We start from the raw sequence: 13,091 nt of genomic DNA on the forward strand, positions 1-13,091 counted from the left end.
ATAGTGTAGTATTAATCCTTCCTATGGTGTCCTTTCTATGTTAATTCATTGACAAAGTAAACTATGACTAGCTCCCTGTTAAAGAATGTACCTTATAAAAAGAATAGATTCCACTGTATATAATAAAGGATACTAGTAAGTAAGTAATGTGTCCATCAAACCTTAAAAACCTTATCAGGGGCTCAAGTACATGAGCATGTGAAACTGTACAACAATTGATCAACATTCATAGATAATAGTATGCAGGCCTAGTTTACATTCCATGTGTCCCAGTTTAGATTGAGTATTGGGAAATGTTTAGAGTTTATTTTTAAAATTATTCCTTAGCTATATCAAGTATATCAAGGACATAACATGTATCACAGAGTATAAATTGGCCGATTGAACTCAAAACAAAACCTTCACAAAACTATGGGATACCATATCAGTACAACTGCTTTAAATTAAGCGTATTATAGTGTATGTGATGAGGATAGTGTAGATTCACACATGTACATGTACATCGAAATATTCCATATACTGTACATGTACATGTACACATGTAACTGTATAAGGAATCGCGCTTTAGAATCATTACTGTGACATACATGTACATGTACATGTAGCAATATGCATTCACAATAGATTACTAGAATATACAAGTACTAATACAGAAATTACTAGAATATACGTACTGTACATGTACTAGAATTCTTAACAGACCTGAGGGAAAAAGCCACAGTAAGCTTGCTTCCAGACATCAAAGGGGCTCCTTAAAGAGAAGAGAGGTGATCAATAATGCAATAACACACTGTAAATAATAACACTTAATATATTACATCAGTATAATTTGACTTGGTGGCTGTGGCTTCATCCATAGCAACCACATACCACCAGTCGAAGCATCCTTGAAATACTTTGATAATTATACACGTAGATACATTGGAACTTTATTTAAATGTAAATATTTTGTGAAGGAATGGCAACTGAACGGCTGGAAGGATATGGAGAGTGCCAATAAAAAGTTATTACGCATTGATACATCTCTCCTGATCATTAATTATATCACACCTCAAATCTTTTTAAAGTTCTCTCTCTCTCTCTTTATTTCACTCACTTTGATTCAGCTCCAATCTTTGCAAGATCATCACCACTTGAAAGAGATGGAATACCTGACAATATGAAGAAAGAGAGAGAGGGAGAGAGAGAGAGAGAGAGAGAGAGAGAGGGAGGGAGAGGGAGAGAGAGAGAGGGGGAGAAAGGAGAGACAGACATGGTGAGAAAGAGAGTAATACATGTACATGTACATTATACATTGTATGTGTGTGTATTAAAGAGTGAGGGTGGGATCAAGATAAGAAGGGGAACACACATTAAGTTGTAAATTCTCATGGGGCAATGATATCGGGTCACGGTTGGCAAATTGACCACAGACGTACAAGAGACAAGAGAGAATGAGGAGTCTTTGATAAAAGCATTACAAACTACACACTAATATAATGATAGGAGATGATAGGTCAACAGTGTACTATAATGTGGTCAACTGTAATAAGGTTAGGTTACTAGCATGATACAAGTACACACACACACACATACACATACACACACACACACAGAATTACTGTACATGTAGCATATGATATATATCACACATAAAATATTATAGTAAATGCATACTTATAAAAGCCTAGCAATGCATACATGTACATGTATATGTACATGTACATGTATGTACATACGCACACCACATGCCCACACATACACAATCAGAGAATACTGAATATACATTGTAATAATATCAGTACCCAAAATACATGTACATGTAAATTGTACATGTACATGTATGTAGTGTAGATACATGTACATGTGTACAGGTAGATTGTGCTCAGGGTTTCCCACAAAGCATGCTAAGTGAGCTAAACAAGCACTACTATAGAGTACATGTAGATATACATTGTACATGTACATGGCTTTTGGAGAAACTTTAAAAATTCATAAAAAATGTATATTCGATTGGAACCAGCTCATAGCTGATACACAACATAAGGACACATGCATCAGACAAAATATAAAAATGGAGAATTTTTACTAGGCATTTTTGAAAAAAAAATTGGCCAAAATCCCTGTACCACAGTACAGGGTCCTTGGCCCAATTTTTGAGCAACCAGACTATCCACGAACAACTGCATGAGGACTATGCCAAAATCTAGTGGGAAATCTGATGGATTCTGTACTGCATCCATAGTGTACCAAAATAATTAATCGCATACAACATGTACATGTACATGTACATATACTGACCTATCTGTCCAATGGAATCAGAGCCAACCGGAACTATTAATGGTTTATTGTAATCCATTGATACTGCCTGACTGGATTGAGAGAGAGAAATATTAAAAACAGGAGGAGAAAGAGAAAGAGGGAGGAGAGAAACAGAAAGTCAGTGGTAAGGAAAAGAATCAAACATCTACAGTAATGTACACTGTAGAGTCTATACAGTACAATAAAATGAAAAGGAGAGGTAGGTATTAGGTAACACAGACACTCAATAAAATAAATGAGTGACTAAATAAGGAAATAAGAGCACCATGTGACTCACACTGAAAACCACAAGACTGCACATGATGTACACGTACCACAAGGAAAAACAACCACAATTGAATTCAAAACAAATATCAATGTACATGAACAGGCAGATACACATACTGTACATGCATTCACATGGAAAAGCCTCTAGCTCAATTACAAACAATGCTTTCAATAAGGATGCAATAGTACTAGTACATGTAAATTTTATTTCACTGTTACAAACTAAACTATTAATAAAAATGCATATATACAGTATACATATACATGTTACATGTATGTGTGTCTGAGATGATGTGTGATGTGATGATGTGTGTCATGTACATGCATGTACACGTACATGTATTGGAATGTACGAAGCTCACGTGTACATGTATATAGGCTCATACATGTACATGCAAGCAGATCGAAGCATGTTTATACTGTGCATTAAATTTACAAAAATGTATGTACATGTACATGTACAAGGTACATGTATGGCTCGTAAGTGAGATACTGTACATGTACAGTATATGCATATTGTCATTATATTGTGTATATGAATCATGCAATAGTGACTGTGTGTGTGCTGCCAAGGGTCTGTAACCTCATCAGTAATGATATACCTCTTATCTACTAACCACTAACAAGAATACATAGAGTACCAGTAATAATAATAATAGGATTATGCTACATGAACATATACTAGAAATGTACATAATATGCATGCATTCATGATACTAATAATATGCATGCATGTGATTATATAATCTTCACAAACATGTACATGTACTGCACATGCAAACAGTGAATACATGTACATGTATAATGAGAACCCATAAATCATGCATACACAATTAATGTACATGTACATGCATATTATACATGTACATGTATACCTAATGTGTGTATGTACATGTACAAGTTTCGCTGTGTGCAAAAGCCTCACAGTAATTAACTCAATATTATAAAATATTACACGTACAATAGCTGAATGTGTATGTACATGCACGTACATGTACATGTACATGTAGTATTGGTTACTTTAATGGTCCATTAAATGCAAAGTGTGTTATGACCTGTCTGCACCTTGTCACCAGAGTCTCAGATTTATTACTGAAATACTACAAGAGGAAATACACATTATGATATAAACAGGTAAATTTAATACATGTACATTGTGGATATACATGTACATTTACATGTAAAAATATTAATATTGAATATTGAAATAATAATTTATAGTTTGTGATTACATGTACATTATGTATACATTTGTGATTTCAAAAGAGGATGATGTGGTTATATTAATGAGTATATAGCTTCTGTATACATCCTGTCCTATCACTCTATCTTAATTGATATTTAAAACTACACACATACAATTGTACATGGACTGTAGTACAATTATTCTGACCACACAATTAATGTAGATGTACACAATGAATGTGCTGTATCACTATACATTCAGGCTGAAATGACATTCGGAAATACATGTACATGTATCAGGACATTTTCCGACCATTATTGCTCAATTGTCTGAACTTTTTTGGTTCTATGTGTACCATTTTGTCTAAACAACATGTAATTTTGAAATAAATTTATTAAAAGCAATTTTTAAAAGTGCTGTCACACTAGGAGTGCTTAGCCTTAGCCTGCTTGGTGGCTCACTGGCTTAGCTGAAGGTGGTAACATTAGGCTGGTACTAACTCCTAACCTCTCAAGGAAAATCATTATATACAATACCAGGCAGCTTAATGAGTAAGTACATGTACATGTATGTTCACTGCTTATCTTTTGTAGAGTCTAAAGGCAGATTTACAATATGACACTAAGCCAGCGTATCGTCAATTTTTAATCAAAAGTGTGGACAATTTGACCTTTTGACACATGCTTTCCACTAGAATAGAACCAAATCCTATTCCAGCTTCAACATAGCATCAAGCCTATCGTAATATTGTAAATCCGCCTTAACACATATATCTCTTCCTATGGTATAATAAAAATAACTAAGGAGAACAATAGTGTTGTTTGGACAAAAGGAGATGTACCTTTCATCATTACTTGGGCCCTCCATAAGCATGGCTTACTGTTTGGCATACATGTACATGTACATGTATGCATGTACATGTACATGTACGTAATGTCATTCTTATTTTTTAAATGAATATCTGAAACATGCATTTTGGGCTAAAGAGGATGAAACATATGAAAGATACATGTACCACAAATCATGAAACATACCATAAAACATGAAACATACATGAAACATGAATTAGAGACATATGTAAAATGAATCCCGTTTCTTGAATCAAGACATATATGTAACATGACATATTGCATGAAACAGTAGTCCTAATGGTCATAATATTACATGAAACATACATGTACATGTACCATGTATTAATTATTGTGAAGCAAATTCATGTAAATTTTATGAAATTTACAAGACAAGTATGTTTTGTACTATTTCTTTTCAACAGGTAATCCACTGACAAGAAGTTGCACTAGGACTATGCCAAAAATCCTGTGAAAAACCCTGTCCAACCATTTCATAATGGTAGATCAAATTAAACAATGTTCAGATTTTGTCTGAACATGATTTGAATGTACATGTACGCATGTTTATTATTACTTTACGAATAATTGACTATTTTTATATTTATGATTTTTCTAAATTATGACACAATGGCTATACATTGTATATTAATGACAATTTCTGCACATACATGTACATGTATGCACAAAGTTATTTTAATTTGTCAATGGTACGTTACATAAGTAGTTACAGTGACAAACTGACACTGGAATTGAGTGTACATATACAGTATCAATGTGACTCCAGTTCAAGTGTAATAAGTATCATTAAAGCATTGACCATAAATGGATCACGTATCATCAAGAAATGTACATTCCTATCAGCATGACTTAGTCATTCAATCATTAGACGTACATGTACATGTACATGTATATAAGGCAATAAAATGAAGATTGATTGACTGATGCCCAAATATATGTACATACATGTACATGTACATGTATCATTTTCAGCAGACCTGTAAAACCAACTAAACATTCATGTATGGAGTTGCATTGGAGTATAGTGATGAGAATAAAAATCCACAAAAAAACAATGTACATGTATAAATAAAAATCCACATATACATGTAACATGTGCCACAAACATGAAATATTGCAAGATGACTTCAACTTAATGTACATGTACATGTACATTAACTAGCGTACATGTACAGTACATGTAAGTTTACTGTAAATACATGTACATGTACATCACCCAGTCACTATCACACATTAATAAATACACCTGTACCAACATGTACTGTACATGTACATGTACTCTTCAATCAATCAGAGGCTCATTCATTCACTTACATAAAGAGAGGCCCCATACTTGTGTGCAACAAATCTTAGTGTCCTACTGATTATTTTCTTCTTCTCCGGATCAAAATCCTGAAACACGTCATACTTGGTCCCGATGAAAGCCACTGGAATAGGCAGTGGAGTTAGAACCGGCTCATCCTATAATAAAAATCCAAACCACACCCATTAATTATCGAGCCACACCCCTAAATGACTCACGGGATGTCCTGCTCCGTGTTTTTCCTTTGCCTTTCGTCTGAGGTCAGTAACAATAGCAGGGTTAGTTGATCTAAGGTCCGAGACTATAGATTTGATCCTTGACCTCAACTAATGAATGAGAGAAAAACAAACAAAATACATGTACATGTACATGCATGTATGTGGCAAGTCAAAAAAAAAGCAATACATACATGTATGTGCATGTACAAAAATTGAGTACACATTTTCATTACATATGTACACACATGTACATGTACAAATCCAATTACATACTGTATTGTACATTAGAGGGCATTATACACACACACACAATGTACCCACAAACTGAGAAGTGTAATATGATTAAAGTAAATGACATTATCAATCACCTACACATTAGTGCAGCCTATCTTTATCATGTGTTCCGTACGTACTACAAATTAAGAACTGGACCATACTACATGTACATGTGTAATGAATTAAATTGATGCACAACTGACACACACACACACACACACACACACACACACACACACACACACACACACACACACACACACACACACACACACACACACAAAGGAATTCAGATAGTACATGTACATGCATGTACATGTACAGTGTGTGTGTCTTACATCAATGAACCTACAAATGTAGCAGTCCATTCCTTAAAGCTGATGTAATGAATCAAGACAATAATGATGGGATTACCATGAATGACAAAAATGTATCCCTGCCTCCCAGCCCTCATATAACTGTATATTTATTATAACTTCATACATGCATGTACATGTAGTTCATGCAGCTATTAGACAAGCACTAAATTGCCTTCAAACTCTCCTCTGCTCCTCATTATGATTAATAATAATCACATGTACATGTATACATGTATGTACATGTATACCGTACGTACTACACTACGCAGTCATAGTATAGCATACCTCATTAATAAGAGACTCCATTACATCCCATAACTCATCAGGCTTCGATAGATCAAGGATAATTAATACCGAAGAATTACTATAAGTACAAATTAAGAGAAGAAAATACATTATAAAGGAATTGTACAAATATAAAAAGGAGGAAGGATTAATTTTATATAAAATTACTACATTTACTGTACATGTACATTGTAGTGATTGTACTATAATAAAAGGAGGAAAGGGTTAATAGAGAAATACAAGACCAAACATAATTAGGATGATGATACAATGTGGTGTGTAGGAGAGAGAAAGAGAGAGACTCATGTCTTACTACACAGTAACCACCACCAGGACCAACAAATATAATAATAATTATAATAATAATATACATGCACACATGTACATGTACTATGGGTACACTAGATAGTACCCACAAACTTTTAATAGTGAAAGGAAGGGGAGAAGAAGCAGTATGAAAAAAGGAAGAGAAAAGATATAGATGGGAAGTGGGGAGAGGAAGTACACGAGTATTATTAAGGAAATATATAGAGAGAGAATGAATTAAAAAGAGAAAAGTAAGTCCTACATGTATCAGGCATATGCATGTGTGAAATTGTACATGTACACGCATGTACATGTACATTATCAAGGATTATATATACAGCAATGTACATGTACATGTAGCTGGCAGAGATTTTAAAGAGATCTAAAATAGAGAAATACATGTACACATGTACATGTACTAAGAGATAGAAACAATGTATAGTAATTAAAGCATGCATATGAGTACAACTCTAATAATGATGACTGGTACAATTGAATGAGACCTACAGAAGCACGCAAACACACAAATCCACTCAATTAGAAGTAATAGCTAGGCCACTACAAAGGGAGACACCAACAGATGCAATAAGCATATCAGTTACCTAATAAACAGCGACAGACACAAACGATATAGTGACAGTTAGCTCTGCCCTACACTACTAAACACACACACGTAGTAAGAGTATCCTAACACAGGCAGTAACAGCTAGCATAAGAAGGAGAGGGAGGACAGTAAAGGACAAGCTGTACATTGCTGTGGTTAGAATGCATATGTACACTCTAAGCTTTGGGATATGCTCAAATACACACAATCTAAATTGTATATAATATGCACTGAAAGAAATACCAGCATCTACAATGGAATGTACACATACATGTACATACTATAAGTATAAATAAAAGTAGTGATAATGATAATAATACATGTACATTGTATTTATACAGTATAGTACATGTATACAATAATTTCATTAGTTTACAATACTACAACATTAATTAATACAAGTATAAAGTAGACCAGCTCATGAAATGTGTAATCATTATAGATGCATGTTCAAGTACATCCATCGGATTGAGTAAATTCAGGATATGCATGTACGTGTACATGACATGTCAAATAATGATTGATATGTGCATGAATGAATTCCAAGAACGGGTAAAAAATTGGCAGGAGATGTATATGAAGGAAGAGACAGGAGTGAAGATACAAGTGAAGTCACTGTACAGTGTACATATCTCTCATCAATGTATATCATCAGTGCAACAAAAGAGGGAAATTTTTGGCGACAAGAAGTTTTGGCGAAAATGGTTACATACTGCATGTACACATACATGTACACTAGGTTGGCAGACAATTTCATCTCTTTCCATGTGACAACTAATATTGGCAGCAATTTTGGTGAGGTTTAACTTTGAAAATTGCCAAATCGTAGCTTACATGTATATACATGTTTCGCCAAAATTTCCTTTTACATGTACATGTACATGTAGTACAACAACAAAAACAACAACACAGCAATATAAACGATCGATGATGAAATTAAGTAATGTAGGATGTACATTGTAGATGTACATATTGAATTTAATCATGATTCGGAACCTAATGTAAACTAAGCTATATACTGATGACAAACTGTATACAGTATAGGAGTGGATTGTAATACAAACTGGTTAGGTAATACAAGCTAGCAGGAAACAGCCAAGAGACAGTAATTAGTCATGCATTCACAATATAATCCATGGAGGAATCCACTGTACATACACTGTGTAGTGTATTATTTGCTACTGTACTGTGCAAATTTTTATCAGTACAATGTTTATACATTAATTTACTTTACTAATAAAATTATAGTTAATTTTACTATCAACTTGCACCTGCACACACTCATGGACATACATGTACAAGTAAATGTACAGTACAGTCAAGCATATACGCCAGTACATGTATATACATGTATGTACATGTAACAAAATATAAGAGCCTCATGATATGTATGTCATGTCATACGTATGTACATGTACATGTGTTTTATTAGGCAAAGGTGATTGTATATGAGCTACAGCTACAGTATTTAATATATTATAGTGTGGGAGAGAGCTACGTGTAGCAAAGGTCATAGTGGAGCTACTGTATATAGTACATGCACATACTGCAGTATTATTATAATTTATTAACCATTAGGTAAGAGCTAGGGTTCAACTGATTGAACTCTTAGATATGTACTACATGCATGTACATATACATGTATACAAACACACACACACACACACACGTGTGCATGCATTATTTAGTGGGACACCTGGGGAATTCATCCCAAGATTATGCTCCTCCCCGCCTCCTCCTCCAGCCTATAGTGTACAACTGATTGATGATGTATACCAGACGCATTCCTCGGAACACAAAAGGTATAACTGTTGCATTCTCAAGTTCAAAAGTAATTAAAGTATAAGGTTTAGCTCCTTTGATCATCAGTACACCACAGCCCTATAATGTAACTATAGACTCACTCACATGATACTGCATGACGTGTTATTACTAAAGTGGATTTGGTTGAAAAAGGACATGCCATGAATTCTCTTGATTTCAAAAGGTGTCCTGTGGGTAGTACTATTACACTAGCAATCATAACAAATAGCATCATTGCATTGGATTACACAAACTGACAATCCCCTATAGCTGTGACACTCAATGCCATGAATGACTACTACAAGGCATTAAGACATATTGTATAATTCAAACAATAAGGTCACCTCTTTATAAAGCCTGACATAATAACAGCAACCACATTACACATGTAAGTATTAAGTACTCGGCCCCTTATGGAGTAATATAAGAATACCTTTCATTGGGTGATACTTTATAAGGAGGAGTACCAGATTGTATTTTATTCTTAATTGAATATGCATGCATGTATGTGTGTATAGTGGACACACACAACAAAACCTCAACCTTGCTCTAGTGCATCACCGCACACACAGCATCTGCACATACAAAAGCATCTGTATATAACATCTGGGAACACAATGAAGCCTCTATACAAGCTATTATATGTTAAATATACTAATACTGGGCTCATGCATAAATTGTATGTACACTGTATTACAAAATGATAATATAAGTGGATTATGATCTAAGTTATTTGACCAATATGGTAATTAGGGGCATCTGTACAAGTATGTACTGCAATGTACATGTACATGACTTGTGATGTTATTATGTTGCTTAGTTGCAGTTTATAGATCGGTCAGGATTTAGAGAAAACATTATGAGGGATTATATAATCATGGCCTTTAAGCTATCCATACTATAATAAAGGTTTCACTATAAGATATACTACAGTTTAAGATAAAAATGGATTTTAATATAATAATATTGAATATTCATACTTGGGTAATTCACAGTCTGTATCATTATCATAATATCAATGCTCATCAATGTGTATCTGGCATGACATAATGGTCCTACACAAACCAACCCATTAGTGTTGGTCAGCTAACAATAACTGGCAAGCAAGGGCAAGATAAGAAGAAGCTGTCCTCAGCAATGAGATAGGCTAAGAGAGAGAGATAGGGAGAGAGGGGATAGACAGAGAGGCACTGACTATAATCACTCTGTACTATGGTCACTTGATAACAGTACTTGTCACTGTTGATAACGCATGCATTAGACCTTAATAAAAGTAACACTGCTCAAAAGGACACACAAAATAGATACACTAGCTGACATATGCTCTCTAGAGATAATCATGTAATCTAGAATCTGTCAACACCTTATTGTATGAGAGAATAGATCTACTATACACGGGCATATATATGCATTGAAATATCTAATTTAGTTCACATATTATACATGTACATTTCACATGACTGGATTTTAATTTAAAATATATGTACATACATGTACATGTACATTAATACATACATAAATCAGCTCCAGTATTATTCTGTATAATAGTGCATATACAGGTAATATACAACAACTAGTATACATGTACATGTACATGTAGGTGTATCCATTAGGACTGGCGAGTAGGTATATAATAAAATATATAGGACAATCAAATTTCCAATCAAAATATTATGCCTAAATTGGTCAAGGATAGTAGATTGACTAGATTCAGTTAAATGTGTACTGTATACACATGTGCATATTTTCTCATTCATAACTAAACACTAAAACTACATCATGCCACGGTCTATTAAGCACGATGAATGTCATACTATACGAGTCCCTCCCTTCATTCTCTTCTCTCACTCGATCTCTCTTATCAAGAGAGTATATCCTTAGATTCGAGTATACTTGATACTGTGTAAATGTACTATTATACGCTAACCTGATAGTATCAGTTGTGAGTGGTATATTCAGTAATTGAGAGAGAAATGTTCCCCCACCTAACTCCCATAAGTGAGCCACGTCTTTAGCCTATACATTTATACAATTCATCATTATTACTACGTGCTACAGTATTATATCATTCAGTTGTAGGACTTTCATATGTTATTGCTTGAAGCAATATATGCATGCAACCATTTCAAATCTAATATGTATGTCAACATTAATTAGTAACCACAGACCTTTACAGAAAGTTGGAATTAGTGGGAAAATGTGTTGAAAGTTTAAATACATGTATAATGTACATGTACATAAATTGAAGGCTTCTCTATGTATCAATTACATGCACAGACTATTATTAATCTTTGTGAATGATGTGTATATCCTACCAGATTCATTCCTCTTGTTCTGCGTCCATATGTGTACTCCAATCCAGTGGTGGGCTTGGGGGTTTCCTCTCTCTCCAAGAATTTAAGAATAAGTGTCGTCTTTCCCTGATATAGGAAGGAGTGGAGAAAGGTATTGACGGAATACACGTATAGGAATTAAGAAATAGAGAGAGGGAGAGGGTGGGATAGAAATCGTGAAAGAAAAATGAGAAGGAGAGAGAGGGAGGAAGCAAGATGGAGAAGAAAAAGTGAAAGAGAATAAATTAATATCAAACAAGTTTGTTTACATAGTACATTATGTCAAGTCTAGGATGGACTTACGGAATTTTTGCATCCGATAAAAAATACATTCGTTTCCTGACTTTTAGTTTCATCGCCTACATACATAATTACACCCACAATTCATAATAATCACCATAATTATTATCAATTATCAATTATTATTATTATGCTTTGTTATCATCAAGTCACTGTATTTGCTTACTCTTGTCTTCGATAGCCTTCAATTTCTCTTCTTCTATGATTGACCATATGTCTTTAAAATCTTGCTCCCTGGGAAGATCAGGGGGACGAGTGGGGCGTTAAATAGAATATTAACTCCCCTCACCTGTTACTCATAATTGGAGAGTGTGGACGTGGGAGGGTCGCACAGTCGTCCGTTCTGTAGCGAACTCTTCTCTTGTTATCTCTTTAGAAAAACAGCACCCATAACAATGATGCCACTTAGGCAACTTTTGAACTCACCACCACTACAGCTTACACAGCAGCCAAAAGCAACACACAAGGTCCGCCTAAATAGGGTGTTTCCCTGGCAACGGCCTGATGGTAACACTATGTGGCCACGTGGTTTGCTCCAAACCCGCCCTTTTCAAATTACTGGGTATCCGCCCAAAGCAACATCACTGGCTTGACAGCTACACAAATTCACATACTTTATTTGTGAGCAAGGTAGTTGGTGAAAATCCATCATTTTAGCAGCTCTTATTGATATTGCAGCAA

At 34.6% G+C, this 13,091-nt stretch overlaps 1 protein-coding gene and 1 long non-coding RNA gene across 3 annotated transcripts in view; one reads left to right on the top strand and one right to left on the bottom strand.

Annotated features, from left to right (window-relative positions):
- LOC100634406 (cytoplasmic dynein 2 light intermediate chain 1-like) overlaps positions 1-13,063 on the bottom strand; it is a 22,687-nt gene extending 9,624 nt beyond the window's left edge. The window contains exons 1-14 of one of the 2 annotated variants that reach the window (XM_020000438.1): positions 12,837-13,063; positions 12,700-12,780; positions 12,577-12,644; positions 12,414-12,469; positions 12,093-12,197; positions 11,705-11,793; positions 7,065-7,143; positions 6,145-6,252; positions 5,938-6,084; positions 3,589-3,668; positions 2,281-2,351; positions 1,097-1,151; positions 703-751; positions 11-75 (exon numbers count right to left, since the gene is read on the bottom strand). In XM_020000438.1, the coding sequence (XP_019855997.1) occupies positions 46-75; positions 703-751; positions 1,097-1,151; positions 2,281-2,351; positions 3,589-3,668; positions 5,938-6,084; positions 6,145-6,252; positions 7,065-7,143; positions 11,705-11,793; positions 12,093-12,197; positions 12,414-12,469; positions 12,577-12,644; positions 12,700-12,710 (948 nt within the window). In that variant the 5' untranslated portion in view covers positions 12,711-12,780; positions 12,837-13,063 and the 3' untranslated portion in view covers positions 11-45. Of the gene's footprint in view, positions 1-10; positions 76-702; positions 752-1,096; positions 1,152-2,280; positions 2,352-3,588; positions 3,669-5,937; positions 6,085-6,144; positions 6,253-7,064; positions 7,144-11,704; positions 11,794-12,092; positions 12,198-12,413; positions 12,470-12,576; positions 12,645-12,699; positions 12,781-12,836 lie in introns of those variants that run through there. The other variant, XM_020000437.1, reaches the window with a different exon arrangement.
- Positions 3,619-5,241, top strand: LOC109584623 (uncharacterized). Its single transcript, XR_002186088.1, has 2 exons — positions 3,619-3,702; positions 5,028-5,241. It is a non-coding gene; the product is annotated as an uncharacterized LOC109584623 (long non-coding RNA).
- Positions 13,064-13,091: the final 28 nt, after the last annotated feature.

This window comes from Amphimedon queenslandica, unplaced genomic scaffold (assembly GCF_000090795.2).
Source record: "Amphimedon queenslandica unplaced genomic scaffold, v1.1 AMPQUscaffold_13191, whole genome shotgun sequence".
Classification (NCBI taxonomy): domain Eukaryota; kingdom Metazoa; phylum Porifera; class Demospongiae; order Haplosclerida; family Niphatidae; genus Amphimedon; species Amphimedon queenslandica.